Source organism: Babylonia areolata, chromosome 1 (genome assembly GCF_041734735.1).
Source record: "Babylonia areolata isolate BAREFJ2019XMU chromosome 1, ASM4173473v1, whole genome shotgun sequence".
Taxonomy (NCBI): domain Eukaryota; kingdom Metazoa; phylum Mollusca; class Gastropoda; order Neogastropoda; family Buccinidae; genus Babylonia; species Babylonia areolata.
Window position 1 is genome coordinate 11,887,603 of NC_134876.1, and position 13,594 is coordinate 11,901,196.

Below are 13,594 nucleotides of genomic sequence, written 5' to 3' on the forward strand. Positions count from 1 at the left end.
CAGAGAGAGACTGAGGGGTTTTCAAACAAGTGATGTGCATGCATACACTTGACAAGACTCATCACACTCTTTCCTTGTAAAAAAAAAAACAACAAAACCCAAAAATAACGATTACGCAGATTCATTCTGTTCACATATGCAAACCCAAATCAGGCACATAAAAATTTGCTGACAAACCTGTCTCGGATGCTGTTCAGCAAATGGTCGGGATACACCCTGGCTCTCCTGCACCAACTGTAACCGACTGATGTCTGTGTCTCGCTCCAACATCCAGACGTCACGCTCCACGTAACTGTGAGCTGACAAGCATGCTCCTGACACCTGGGGGGAACAAGGATAAAAACATGATTACCTGGCCACTTGTTTTGTGACCTGTGTATGTGTTGTCTTCTGCTTTTCACTTTTCTTTGCTGTAATATTCACGTTTAAAGTAAGAATGTTATAAATATATCTTGTATGTTTACACACACATACAAGAACAACAAAAAGCAAGAACGTTTTCATCTGAAACGGTGCTTGTCATATGCAAGCAGCTTTATGCATGCACTTGATAATTAGTTTAAAACTTACCATCTTTCAAACTGCATTATTTGTTGTTATCTAGGAAAAAAAAAAACCCACCTGCTTTCAAAGTGGCTAGATTAATCTGTTGTAGTTTTCTGAACTTCCTAATCCAGTACTAATCTTGAATTTAAAAAAAAAACAACCCCACAACAAACAAAGAAAAAAAAAGTCTTGGTAATTTTATTAAAAAAACAACAACAACATAAAGTGTCAAAACAGTAACTGAAAATCAAAATGGAACAACAGTGATCACTTACCAAGTCAGGACAATAATGCAGGAATCTGCAGAATCGGAAGAATGCATTCTTCTCGACTAATTTGCGAGGTTCAATGGGAGTAACAACTTTGTTACTCATATGAGCCAGTATGCGCGTCATGTCCCATCTATGTCGCATGATACCTGAAAATGTGAGCATAGTAAAATCTGGTCAGAGAAAGCACCAGTTCTGTGTTAAGATTCAGCACTGTTATGACATGTACACACAGCAGGTGGACCAATCTTGTCTTTGTAACTGTTACCTCTATAAATGAAGGAAACAAATAATGTGCTTTGACAGAGTAAGCATAAAAACTGGAGCAACACTTGGGTGCCACTGAATACATTTTCTTGTCCAAGCTCAGACATCCCAATACGTCACCAAATCCATAAAATATGGCTGTATAACCTGTCAGCACCCTCTCAACACACACATACATATCTCTCTCTCTCTCTCTCTCTCTCTCTCTCTATATATATATATATACATGTGTGTGTGTGTGTGTGTGTGTGTGTGTGCATTTACACATTTTTTGTACTTACCAACACATGTATACAAAACATAAATGTGACATCCTATTATTAAACTCACAACTATTGGTACTATTGTCAACAGGTATCGAATAAACACAAATATTACCACACGCATAAAAAAAAACCAAGCTTTGTTAGCAAAATAAACCAATACTTTATCCAAAGAATCAGCAACGACAGAACTGAGTACTTGCTGTAAACAACCAGCTGAAGCTGCAGCTCAACAGGAAACTGGTATGTACCTGCACAGGTGTTGTAGGGGGCAGCTTCACTGATGACAGGGGGTCGTCCATAGAAACAGGCACGGCATATAAAGGTGAAGAAACCACCATGCTTCTTCAGCAACTCGTCCAAGGAGAAAGTACGTGAAGACAATGCATGACGATTCTGATGGATGAAATTGACAATGGAAAACTTGCCCATCTTCTCCAGGGCCCAGATCTGCTGCTCAGCCTCACTGTGGGCAAAGCTACAGTTCAGCTCCCCAAAGCGACACTGATCCCTATCACCAGTCACCACACTGTAGCACATCACATAGTTGCCAGAAAACTCACGGTGGTTTCTGCGTTCACGTACACGTTCCCAGTTTGCTTTGGGTTTATTTTTCTGCTTAACAGCTAGAACGTTCTCAGCACACTCATGAGTGCATGGTGCATAGCAGTATCTGCCAGGGAAGTTGTCAAAAGGAAAGCAGGCTGGACAGAGGATCTTATATTCAAAGTCTTTAAGGACGTTGTCACCGAGCTGTGAGGAAGCTGGCACAGGCTGTGGAGCAGTGGACTGGTCAGCAGGTTTAAAAGCGAACAGCGGTGCTGGGGTCCCCGCCACGTCCTGAGGCCCGTTACCTAACAAACCAGTCTGCAAATAAAAACACACTGGTTTACACATCATTAACATGGTGTGCATTGGTTTATACATTGGCAATAGCTACTAACACTGAACATCATATTCAGGATGCATGTGATCATTCGATTGTAAACCTTGACTGGTCTAATGCCTGCTCCTCAGTATGGACAAGATCAAAGACTAAACGATTCTTGTCAAAAGCAAGATCAGTGCTTCACTTCTCAGCACAGACTACTGTAAAGACACAAAAATGCCAATGATATGAACAGTCAAATTTAATCACTTTTACTCTGAAGATTTTTTTTTTCTTTTTTTTTTTGAGGGGGGCAGGGGCAGGAGATCACATGAGAAACAGATTCTGGCTTGGTAATGGTTATATTGTCAATGAAAATGCTCCCACTAGACAGGAAAAGATATATCACCAGATTCTCTTAGACAGAAGATTTTTTTCCTTCAGAAAATGCTGTCTTAAAACCATCAGTCCTGAAACAACACTTGGGGTGTTAGTGGTACACACCAGGAAACGTGCAAAACATAACGATTCATGGAATAACAAACCTAAACAGCAAATCATTTCAAATTTTACAATTTTCCTAGCTTTGCCTGTCTTCCAACTTATTCTTCCCCAAAAGAGAGATTAGAAATGAGATGATAAACCAAGTTCTCATGTGTAGCATGCGCTTAGCACAAGTAAAAGAACCCATGGCAGCAAATATACTTGCAGGCAGAAAAAAAATTTAAAAAGTGGTGCTCCACTGTACTGATCCACTCTCCCTAAGGAGAGCACCCAAAATTTCGCACAAAGAAATCTCATGGAAAAGACCTGATACAATACAAATACAATAACCTGTCAACTCAAGCAAACAGCTGTAACAGTCCTCACCTTAACAGGTTTCGAGGAACTAGAAGGTACTGAAGAACCATTAGCTGGAGCAGCAGAGGATGGGGGAACAGAAGCAGGGGGAGGCGTGGACGTTTTGGGGGCAGAAGCAGGTTGCTGTGACGCTTTATTAGCAGATGATGATTTAGAAGTCGATTCTGCTAAGGGAGCCGGGGAGGACAGACGTTGACGAGCCCCAGTCTTGAAGTTGAGGCCAGGGATATGTTGAGCTGCTGCCTTTTCTGGGGGTCGACGTGCAGCAAGCTCTTCTGACGTAGCTGTTAGCGAGAGGAATAAATAAATAATTTATAAATAAAACAAAGAAATGGAATTAGCATACAGTGCATCAGTATGTTTTAGATACTATGTTATCTGCCAGGGTTATTCTCACTGATATTTATACACCTATGGGTGCATGACAAAATCCATATTAAAAAAAAAAAGTATTTGATTTTTTTTTCACTTTTTTCATGTGCATGGTTATGTATCTATGCAACTGCACATTGTGCGCGCGTGTGCATGCATGCATGCATGTGTGTGTGTGTGTGTGTGTGTGTGTGTGTGTGTGTGTGTGTGTGTGTGTGTGTGTGTGTGTGTGTGTGTGTGTGTGTGTGTGTGTGTGTGTGTGTGTGGTTTAATGGGTGGTGGTGGTGGTGGTTGTGGTAGTGGCATGTGTGTGAGTGTGCGTGTGCGTGTGTGTGCATGCATGTGTGCCTGTGTGCGTACGCAAGCAATTCAATTCAAAACACTTTAATGAACCACATGGAAATTAACGTGTGCAATCAGAGGCTCATTGTAACCCCCCCCCCCCCCAGCCCCCCCCCTCCAAAAAAAAAGAACATTAAAACAAGTCAGATAAGAACTCAAAGTAGCTGACAATAGGCTAAAACAAACCACATCCACACACATTGTAAGACAATTAGGTATTGCATAAGAATGTATTTAAAAAAAAAAATCCAGCAAATAAATTGCATATGTTTAAAACCACACATATACGCAAACACACGCTCACTCACAAACACACAAGCATGCAAGTTAAGACAATAAGGTATTGTACATCAATGTAAACAAATAAAAACATCCAACAAATAAATCATGTATTTATGTAAAATGCACACTGACACCCACACCCACCCACACACACAACAACAGTGTGCATGTGAGTGTGGGTGTGGGTGCACACATGTGTTTGAAGCATTTTTGTATGAACTGCTGGTGAACAATCCAGATCAGCAAATGTCTTTTGTAAAGAAATGTAGACAACACTGTCAACATACTGATATTATTCTTTCGAAGTGCTTCCATGAATTCGGCATAACAGAAGTCTCCCTCCACTTCCATGTACCACAGGTGCATCTCATGCTTGTTGTGTGGGAAGGTACACCTGACCTCCCCAATTTTGCAGGGCTGAGCACTGACAAACTGCTGACACATCTGCACAAAAACAACAAAACAGTATAATTATGTTGTATATAGCACTTCGTCTTCTTCTTCTTCCACTCGTATGCACACGAGTGGGCTTTTACGTGTATGACCGTTTTTACCCCGCCATGTAGGCAGCCATACTCCGTTTTCGGGGGTGTGCATGCTGGGTATGTTCTTGTTTCCATAACCAACCGAACGTTGACATGGATTACAGGATCTTTAACGTGCGTATTTGATCTTCTGCTTGCATATACACACGAAGGGGGTTCAGGCACTAGCAGGTCTGCACATATGTTGACCTGGAAGATTGTAAAAATCTCCACCCTTTACCCACCAGGCGCCGTCACCGTGATTCGAACCCGGGACCCTGAGACTGACAGTCCAACACTTTAACCACTCGGCTACTGCGCCCGTCGCACTTCGTCAAATTCTGTAGAACTGGACTCAACTGTCATACAAATGAAATTTAAAATAAAATAAAAATTAAGGCGAAGATAATGCTCAAGTTTGCTTGACATCTTGACACATCAATTTACTTTTTATCTGCATTTGAACTGTACCATCTCACTGTACTGTGTACAGTAGATCTGAAGAGTGCCAATTTCAATACATTATCAGCAGACAGTTATTTCTGAACAAAGACAAAACAGTCTTTTTTTCCTCTTTTCACTTATAATGAAAAACATGATAGATTATATGTTTGTAGGACTATGTATTCACCAGTTCCACTGCAAAAAATAACTATTTGGTCTCAGTTTCAGTAGCTCAAGGAGGCGTCACTGCGTTCGGACAAAACCATATACGCTACACCACATCTGCCAAGCAGATGCCTGACCAGCAGCGTAACCCAACGCGCTTAGGCCTTGAGAAAAAACAAACAAACCCCCCCCCAAAAAACGGGGGAATAAATAATAGATAAGCTTACATAAATGAATAAATAATAATTATAATATAGAAAAAGGTAGTGGTACTACTAATACTAATAAAATGATAATAATTAAAAAAAATAAAAAAAAATAAATAAGACAACAATGGTGATAAATAAGCAAATAAATGTGAAACATGAAAACACACATTCACACATACACCCACACATGCATAACAGATATGCAGCAAACATGCAGTATGCAGCTATTTGGTGTGAGATTGTAATAACATTGATCCTTACATAATCTAATGCAGTTTTTGTTTATTTGTTGAAAAAATCACAAAGGATGGGTGGAGAAGGGGGTGGTGGTGATGAAGGTTATTTTCAAATTCCCACACTTGGTTATCACAAACATTTAGCATGACGCTGTGAACTAAAACTAGACTGCAAATCTATCTCCAGCTAAACTTTATAACCTGGCCTGAAATACCTTAAATTCGCTGAATTTATTGTTGATCAGCTCTGGAAATGGTCGAATCTTGATCCAGTTCAAACCCGAGTTGTCTCTTCGTCGAATGATTAATACGTTCTTTTCACACTTGTGACTGTATGTGGGAATGTAGTTGTAGCCTTTGTAGCCTTCGCCTGTCTTTACAAAACACCTGAAGCAGACAAAAAGGGGGTAGAATAGTTTAAATTGGTTTTGACAAACAAAACTGGCAAATAAATGGGATGTCCTTTTGGCTCGAAACATTTAAAAAAATGAAACGTGCCCTGTACTAAGTGTCATTAAAATAAAAGAAAAAGAAAAGAAAAGAACTAAAGACAAATAAGAAATAAAGGCTAAGAAATGAAACAGTATACAATCCAAACCTTCAAAACAAACCAATCAAGAAAAAAGAAGAAAAGAACGTGTGCTAAGTCCAGTGAAAGTGAATATCACAAACAGAAAACAAACAAACAAGAAACAAAAACAAAAAAACAACAAAAAAAGTGAAGAAAAACAAAAAGACATATAGCAACACATCTCTCCCTCTTTAAACATTTCAATGGAAAAAAACACAAAACAAAACAAAAATTGGATACCAGTTCTGCACTGGCATAAACTAAAAACATGTACTTACGTTTTGCACACCAGCCTAAACTGAAAAGCTTCTTCCAGAGGCCAGGTGACGTTGACTGGGGGCAGTTTAGGGGCACTAGCAGTTTGAGGCTTGCTCTTTGGCTTGGTCACTTTCATATCACTTTCTGCACATGGAACAGAAATACATACACATGCAAACATACACACATCACCTTTACCAAACAGAACGGCCACACATTTCCCCAAATATGCATTCTTGCTTCTGTATTCTTTTGAAGTTTGGGCAAAATGATTGCATAAACAATAATATCCTGGATGCCTGACATCATATATGTGCTGTCTAATACAAACAAAAAAACAAAGGAAGCATTGCACGTACTTGTGTGCAGTATGTACACAGACATGTGTAACCAAACAAACATGCACTCAAACTGAAATGGTTAAGCATGCTGCATCAGATCTGAAAGATCTATTTGCTGTTTGGACTCTAGTAAATCAAATGACTTATACTAATAATAGATGTTGAATCTTTAAACAGATCATGTCTAAATTCCTGCCATCACAATTATTCACCTAACAATGTTCATGACTTAATATTCTGCTTTTTTTTTTTTGCTTTTTTTTTTTTTTTTTTTTTTTTTAGCTTATATATTTCTTATTTTCAGTCCTTATTTTGAATTCCATTTGTCAAATTATTTTAGTAAAACATCATTACAGTCCTTTTGATTCTCAAAAACATTTCTTTCCTTTTAAGAAAAAAAGACCCCACAACCATTGTCAAATTATTTTTGATTCTTGAAATAATTTTAACATAAAAAAAAAATTAAAAAAAAAGCGCCCAAAATGGAGTCTCTCTCCCTGTCACGATAACATGCAATCTTTCTTCAAACATAACAATATGCACACAAGCATGCCAGGTACTTTCACACCATGTTTCCCACCCTCTTCACTGTACAGTGCATTTGACATAACGTACCTATGCCAAAGGTGTCCAGGCCCATTCCATTAGCAGCACTGCTAGACTGGTTCTGTCAAACAGATACAATCAACATGTTAAATCTCTGTATTCCAGACATACTGAAATTAAAATACTGGTAAACAATACATCCTAAATAATTCACAAAAATAATGACTCACTCCCAGTATTTTCAACCGATACCTGTGAAGATAAGTGGAGCATCTGAAAATCTGAGGACCTGTCTGCAGCAGGATCTTTCTTCAGTCTGGTATGAAGCATGATAATACTAATAATAATGGATACTTATAAAGCACACTATCCAGAAATCTGCTCTGGGTGCTTTACAAAAACGCTTTTGTTAAAACATTACATCAATGTTACATACATACACCAAAATGTGACTACACACACACACACACACACACACACACACACACACACACACACACACACGCACAATACATTTTAACATACATGTGTATCTAACACTGTAACAGCTACCCTAACACATACACACACATTGGCACGCACAAACTTACATAAACACATGCACACACTGTACACATTCATGTACATGCATGTAGTTATGTACACATACATATGTATACACACATATTCAAGCACAGCTAACGCAAAGGAAGTGGACCTGCCACAATTGAACTTACTGCTGAAGGAAAAGGTGAGTTTTGAGATGAGATTTAAAAGATGCGAGGGAATCAGAATGACGGAGGTTATCAGGGAGCTTGTTCCACGTCTTTGGTGATTGAAAAGAAAACAATCTGTGTCCATAGGTCTTACTTCTGACGTGAGGTATCCTGAGAAGTCGAGTACCAGAGGAAGAATGGAGCTAGCGAGACAGGGTACAGATATGGAGGAGTTCAGAAAGATACTTGAAGCAGGCCTGTGAGTTTATCTGTTACTGTTTTCTTCACATAAAACAGCTGAGTGAAAATCAACCATCCTCAAAGCGTAAGAAAAAACAACTCACCTTTTTAGATGTGGCACCAACTTGCGTGAAGCCCGATCTCTGTGCCAAGACATCTGCGTTTGGGTCAGGCTCTGATGCTTTCACCCGCACAACATTGGCTTTTGTCTTGCCTGGAGGTTTGCCTTTGGTCGGCTGGTTCCTTTTCTGGTCCTTACTGGAGGAACTACTTTCTGGAGAGTCTTCGGAGCTTTGTTCGCTTGAGTCGGAGTCACTGTCCGACTCGGAGGAAGGCGAAACAATAGGTTGGGGGACCTTGCCTGAAAGTTTTACTTCTTAAATTCATTTTCAGTAATGCAGAGAGAATTTTTTCCAGTTGAGTTCATCAAAGCTTCTATCAATATTAGTGTCCGATTACATCATTACCGTATGATTCCTTCAAGGAGAACTGAGAAAGCAGGATATGTTATTGTATTCCTGTGATAGTGAAAAATGTTCCACTGATATCCCCACTGAGGCATTCCAACACATTCAATTATCCTAGCAAACTAATCTTTACCATTTTGCCCTAACTCCAAGTTACTAAAACGATTTTCACAATCTGTCTGTAAAATCACTTTCAACAATTCAAATGAATACTTGACAATGTAAACAATAACAAAAACACATGCACTACACCCATCAATAACTATTTAAAACAAATGCGTATACCCACCTTTTTTCTTCTTGTTCTTAGGCATTTTGTCTAAAACAGCTTTTCTTTGCTGCAACAATACAGAAAACTCCATTAAATAAACCTGAAAATATGCAAACACACGTGGAGAACAGAAGGAACAAAAAAGAAGCTACCAATCCAAAAGATGTACCAGTAAGTGCTCCTACCCTCAATCATCTTCTTTTTTTTTTTCCTTGAAAAAGGGAAACATTGTGTAAAACATTAAATTCATATGACAACAGACTGAACTGTTATAAAGATGCCAACTTCACTTTGTAACAGATAAAACAGGAAAACATGGGACTTTCCTGGCTTATCCAAACACTGGAAAGTAACAACACGTCATGCAGTCTTCGGCTGTACATTTTACCAAATATTCACTTAGTCTTTGTTTGATTCACTCTTTTCTGCCCGCTCATACTAATCTAATTAAGGAGTGAAAATGAAAAAAAAGCGAAGGAGCAGTTTGATTTCGAGAATAATCATAATCTAATAATATTTTTCAAAACAGAAAAAACACAACATAAAATCAATATAAAATTCAGCATGCATTATATTTTGCACAATCACAGACTAAAGCATTTTGCTTAATTTAACAGTCAGGACAATTTTTGTTGTAAAAAATGCAAGCAGCAAAATTTACTTTAACTTTTACAAGGGCAAACTATACTTAACACATGATACTTCATACTTATGCTTCATTCTTATCTATTGTTCAAGTCAAACAATTTTCCAGTAAATTTTTCTTCCTTCCTGTTTCAGTGTTTGTCTGCTTTTCAGAACACAGTGTGATGTCACATACAAGATACAGTCATATGATAAAGAGAGCAGGGTAGTGTGTGTCAGGAAATATCTGATATGCAACAAGGATCAGGAAATAATAAAAATGTATGCAAGCATAATGTGTGTTGATTTACTAATATATGTGAACTCTTGTGTGCACGTGCACATGCACATGTTCACCAATGTGTATTTTGTTTGAACACATGATGATGATATATCTTCTCTGTACTGCTACAACAATAAAATGTATGTGTTGGTAACTAGGAAAGGGAGATTCTACAATGACAGTCTTACTGATTCTTTTACTTGAAAATAAATAAATAAAATAGTAATATTAATTTCTGTTCGACTGATCCAAAACCTTTTATTCTGGGTCCCTCACTTTCAGTTGCCTTGGACCATGGCTCCTAGCACACGGTTACACACACACACACACACACACACACACACACACCACATGCATAAACAGTAAAAAGTTATGAAACACAAACAGTTTTACCAACATGCATGTGTACATGTAGCAATTCAGTGCATAAGCCTTGCTCTTTACACAAAAGCTTCATGACAGTAATGATTAACAAACTGATTCTTTTTTTTTTTTTAATAAGGAAATAGAAACAAAACACATACAAATAGCAACAGCTTTAACAAACATACAAAACTCTTACCTTTTCTGTTTTCAGAGCATTGGTTTCAGCCAGCCACTCGTTACTAGAGTCGGCAGCTTGTGAGGAAGTGAGTGTGTTCGTGGCTGATGCTGTGGCGGACTTGGTGGCACTTGATCTGTTCGCCCCCAAAACCTCTTCCAGTTTGGCAACAAATGGTTTAAATGCCTGAAATTACAATCACCCACATCATCATCAAATCAGTCAGAAATAAACTCCCATGTGCACAAACACACATACATGCAAACACTCAAAGTGCACATGACTGGGAAAGAAATGATCAAATACTTTCGTCAATATATTTCATCATTTAAATCACTGAATCTATGATTGTAGCAAGTGGACTATAACTTTACTGCCAGTCTCATAAACAGTACATAAGACACAATAACCATTTTCCACAGTGTGGTAATGAAGCTTTCTTTAAAAAGATAATTCAATTTGAATGACACTGTCTCATAGAGAGTGTGTGAGTTTGAGTGAGTGAATCACAGTACATGTGTGTGTGTGTGTGTGTGTGTGTCTGCATGCCATGCAGGCAGTTTGAGTGTGCACATCCACATGCAGGAATGTAACTGAGCACATGCCTGTAAGTTGTATACATAACACACTCATTGCAATGACATGAATGTTTGCAATAGTCACGGCTTGAGCTGGGCAATTAGAAAACTTGACAAAACATTGTGGTAACTGGCAGTTAAGCTTTAGTTATACAATTACCGTATCACCATTTACAACAAAAAAGAATGGAAAAGCCAATGCAAAGCCAGTTAACATATATATCTCTAACCAGTTAGAGAAGCTGAATGCTGAAAAAGAACTTGATAAAAAGTATAAAATAAAAAAAAGAGAAAAATGAATGTAAGAAAGAAAGAGAAAACATGACTGAACACACTGAAAGTGCTGCATCTGATTTTTTCTTTTAAATTGCTGTACAAGTAGTTGTAGTGTTATACACATCTGACAGGTATCCGTACTGTCACAAAGACACTGCACACCCAGCCTGGACAGTGTGACCTTTTATCCCTTATCAGTACAGCATGTAATGTTGCACATGATCAATTTTTGTTGGTGTTTACAGCAAGCCTGTGACTGCACACGTTAATTTCTAAGTGGATTAATAAAGTGTTTTGATTTGATTGCATTTGAAAATGATTGTTTGATTTGTTTGATTTTTCAGTACAGGTTTGTAGATAAATGTGTAACATTTGACATTCACATGTACACATACAGATACAGAATATTTTATTATCTCAAGAAGAGAAATTCACGGGTCCGCAAGTGTGTGTGTGTGTGTGTGTGTGTGTGTGTGTGTGTGTGTGTGTGTGTGTGTGAGTGAGAAAGAGAGAGAGTGTGTGTGTACATGTATGTTACACACACATATGCACATCATCTGTAGTTGACTGGGCACTTATTCTTTTGAATTAGATGCCCGTGTGCAAGCATGTGCACCTAAGTATGTACACAGATGCAGTGAAGAATCCATGTGAAACATTTCAAGTGAGAAGGGAGAAGTCTGGTTTGGAAACAATACAGCCTATGGAAATGTCCAGTCATCACCACTACTGGGCATGACTAGGTTCTGAGGCAACACCAAATTAGCATCATATAAAACTTCTCCCAGTCAGTGCACAAGTCTTTCTTCATCTTTTCTTCTCTTGTCAGCAAGTGTTTAAACATGAACATACAGGTGTCAACAGTCAGTCATGCTTGAGGTTGAACTGTACACTATACAGCTTTGGAACAGAGTCTACCGACCAGTATGAGCCAGTTCAAAGCTTCTCTTCTTTCCACCCTTTTGAAAAGATCATTCTAACTCCATGGAATTATGACTGAAAATCACACAAAAATTGGCAAAAATAACAACAACAAAAACCCAACTTATTTTCCTTTACTTTATTGAAAATAGGAGGGGCTGAACATGGGAGGAAGGCAAACACACTTGTTAGAGTCACAGGGTATGCATTTCAAATACGCAATATTATTATCATTGTTATTATTATTACTTAAGACTTAAGTGGGATGTGAAACAGTCACTCTCCTGATCTGGCTGTTAGCTCTAAAAGAAAGAAATCAACTTTACAGCATATATACAAAGGATGACAAAATGTAATCTAACCATCTGGTCCTGCACTGGTGTGTTTTGAATTTGTCACAGGAAAAGCAGTGATTATAAGTGAAAGTCATGTTTTATAAACATGTCAAAGTGCATGTGCGCTTGTGTCTAAATCTGAATCACTGACATGAAACATGCACATACATGTATATACATGTGTATACAGATTGTGTGTGTGTGTGTGTGTCTGTGTGTGTGGTGTGTGTCCATTCTTGCTTACTTGCTGCCAATGAAGTTACTTTGCATTCTTCCAGCAAAAGAACAAAGAATTCAGTCCCCCTGACTAAACATGTTCATCCACAGTTCCTGAACCACACAAATCAAAAACAAGTAGTCATACCTCCTGTTCTCCCCAGTAATTTAACTTGAAAGCCTGGACCATCATAAACTGATCAAGCTATTCTTAAACTTGTTGTGTGGTGATGGACACAGCCATAGCAGTTGCACATACAGCAGTTTCCTTAGTTTTTTGCACACACTGCAGTTTCTTTATTAGTTTTTGTCATCTGCCCTTTACTCACTGCACACAAAAATTTCATGTGCTTAATTCTCTTGAATCTCTTTGTACATTACTTCAAAATAAATGTGTATTAGTGTGGCACAGAATCACTAACAGGATGATTTCTTGTGATGCTGTGACAAAATTGTAAACCCAAAGGATTTTGTTTTAAACATTGCCTGTCCTTTCTTCAGTTGTTGTATATATATATATATAAACACATCCCACGAACTACTGACATATAATTCCTCGCCTGATTCGTGACACCCTCACACGTGCCAACGGTTCTCCAGATGTCAGAGCATGGATCGACGGTCGAAATTTTATCTTCTTGAAAATTCTACACATTTCGCTTCGGGGCGGGGGAGCGATCGGAGGGGGGTGGCGGGGGGAAGTTCAACCCAAATCTAGTCCGATGATCCTGGGTGAACACACCCAAGACACAAACACACACGTCTGCACGCAATGCTTCCTTG

General features: G+C 38.5%; 1 protein-coding gene across 3 annotated transcripts in view; it reads right to left on the minus strand.

The window, feature by feature from the left end:
- The window catches only part of LOC143279534 (3'-5' exoribonuclease HELZ2-like), a 65,764-nt gene that overhangs the window by 37,590 nt on the left and 14,580 nt on the right, over nucleotides 1-13,594 (minus strand). For all 3 annotated transcript variants that reach the window (XM_076583612.1, XM_076583604.1, XM_076583617.1), the window contains 11 exons: nucleotides 10,507-10,671; nucleotides 9,056-9,104; nucleotides 8,404-8,660; nucleotides 7,434-7,485; nucleotides 6,498-6,621; nucleotides 5,864-6,035; nucleotides 4,358-4,514; nucleotides 3,084-3,358; nucleotides 1,597-2,212; nucleotides 822-964; nucleotides 178-321 (listed from right to left, as the gene is read on the minus strand). In XM_076583612.1, the coding sequence (XP_076439727.1) occupies nucleotides 178-321; nucleotides 822-964; nucleotides 1,597-2,212; nucleotides 3,084-3,358; nucleotides 4,358-4,514; nucleotides 5,864-6,035; nucleotides 6,498-6,621; nucleotides 7,434-7,485; nucleotides 8,404-8,660; nucleotides 9,056-9,104; nucleotides 10,507-10,671 (2,154 nt within the window). The remainder of the gene's footprint in view (nucleotides 1-177; nucleotides 322-821; nucleotides 965-1,596; nucleotides 2,213-3,083; nucleotides 3,359-4,357; nucleotides 4,515-5,863; nucleotides 6,036-6,497; nucleotides 6,622-7,433; nucleotides 7,486-8,403; nucleotides 8,661-9,055; nucleotides 9,105-10,506; nucleotides 10,672-13,594) is intronic.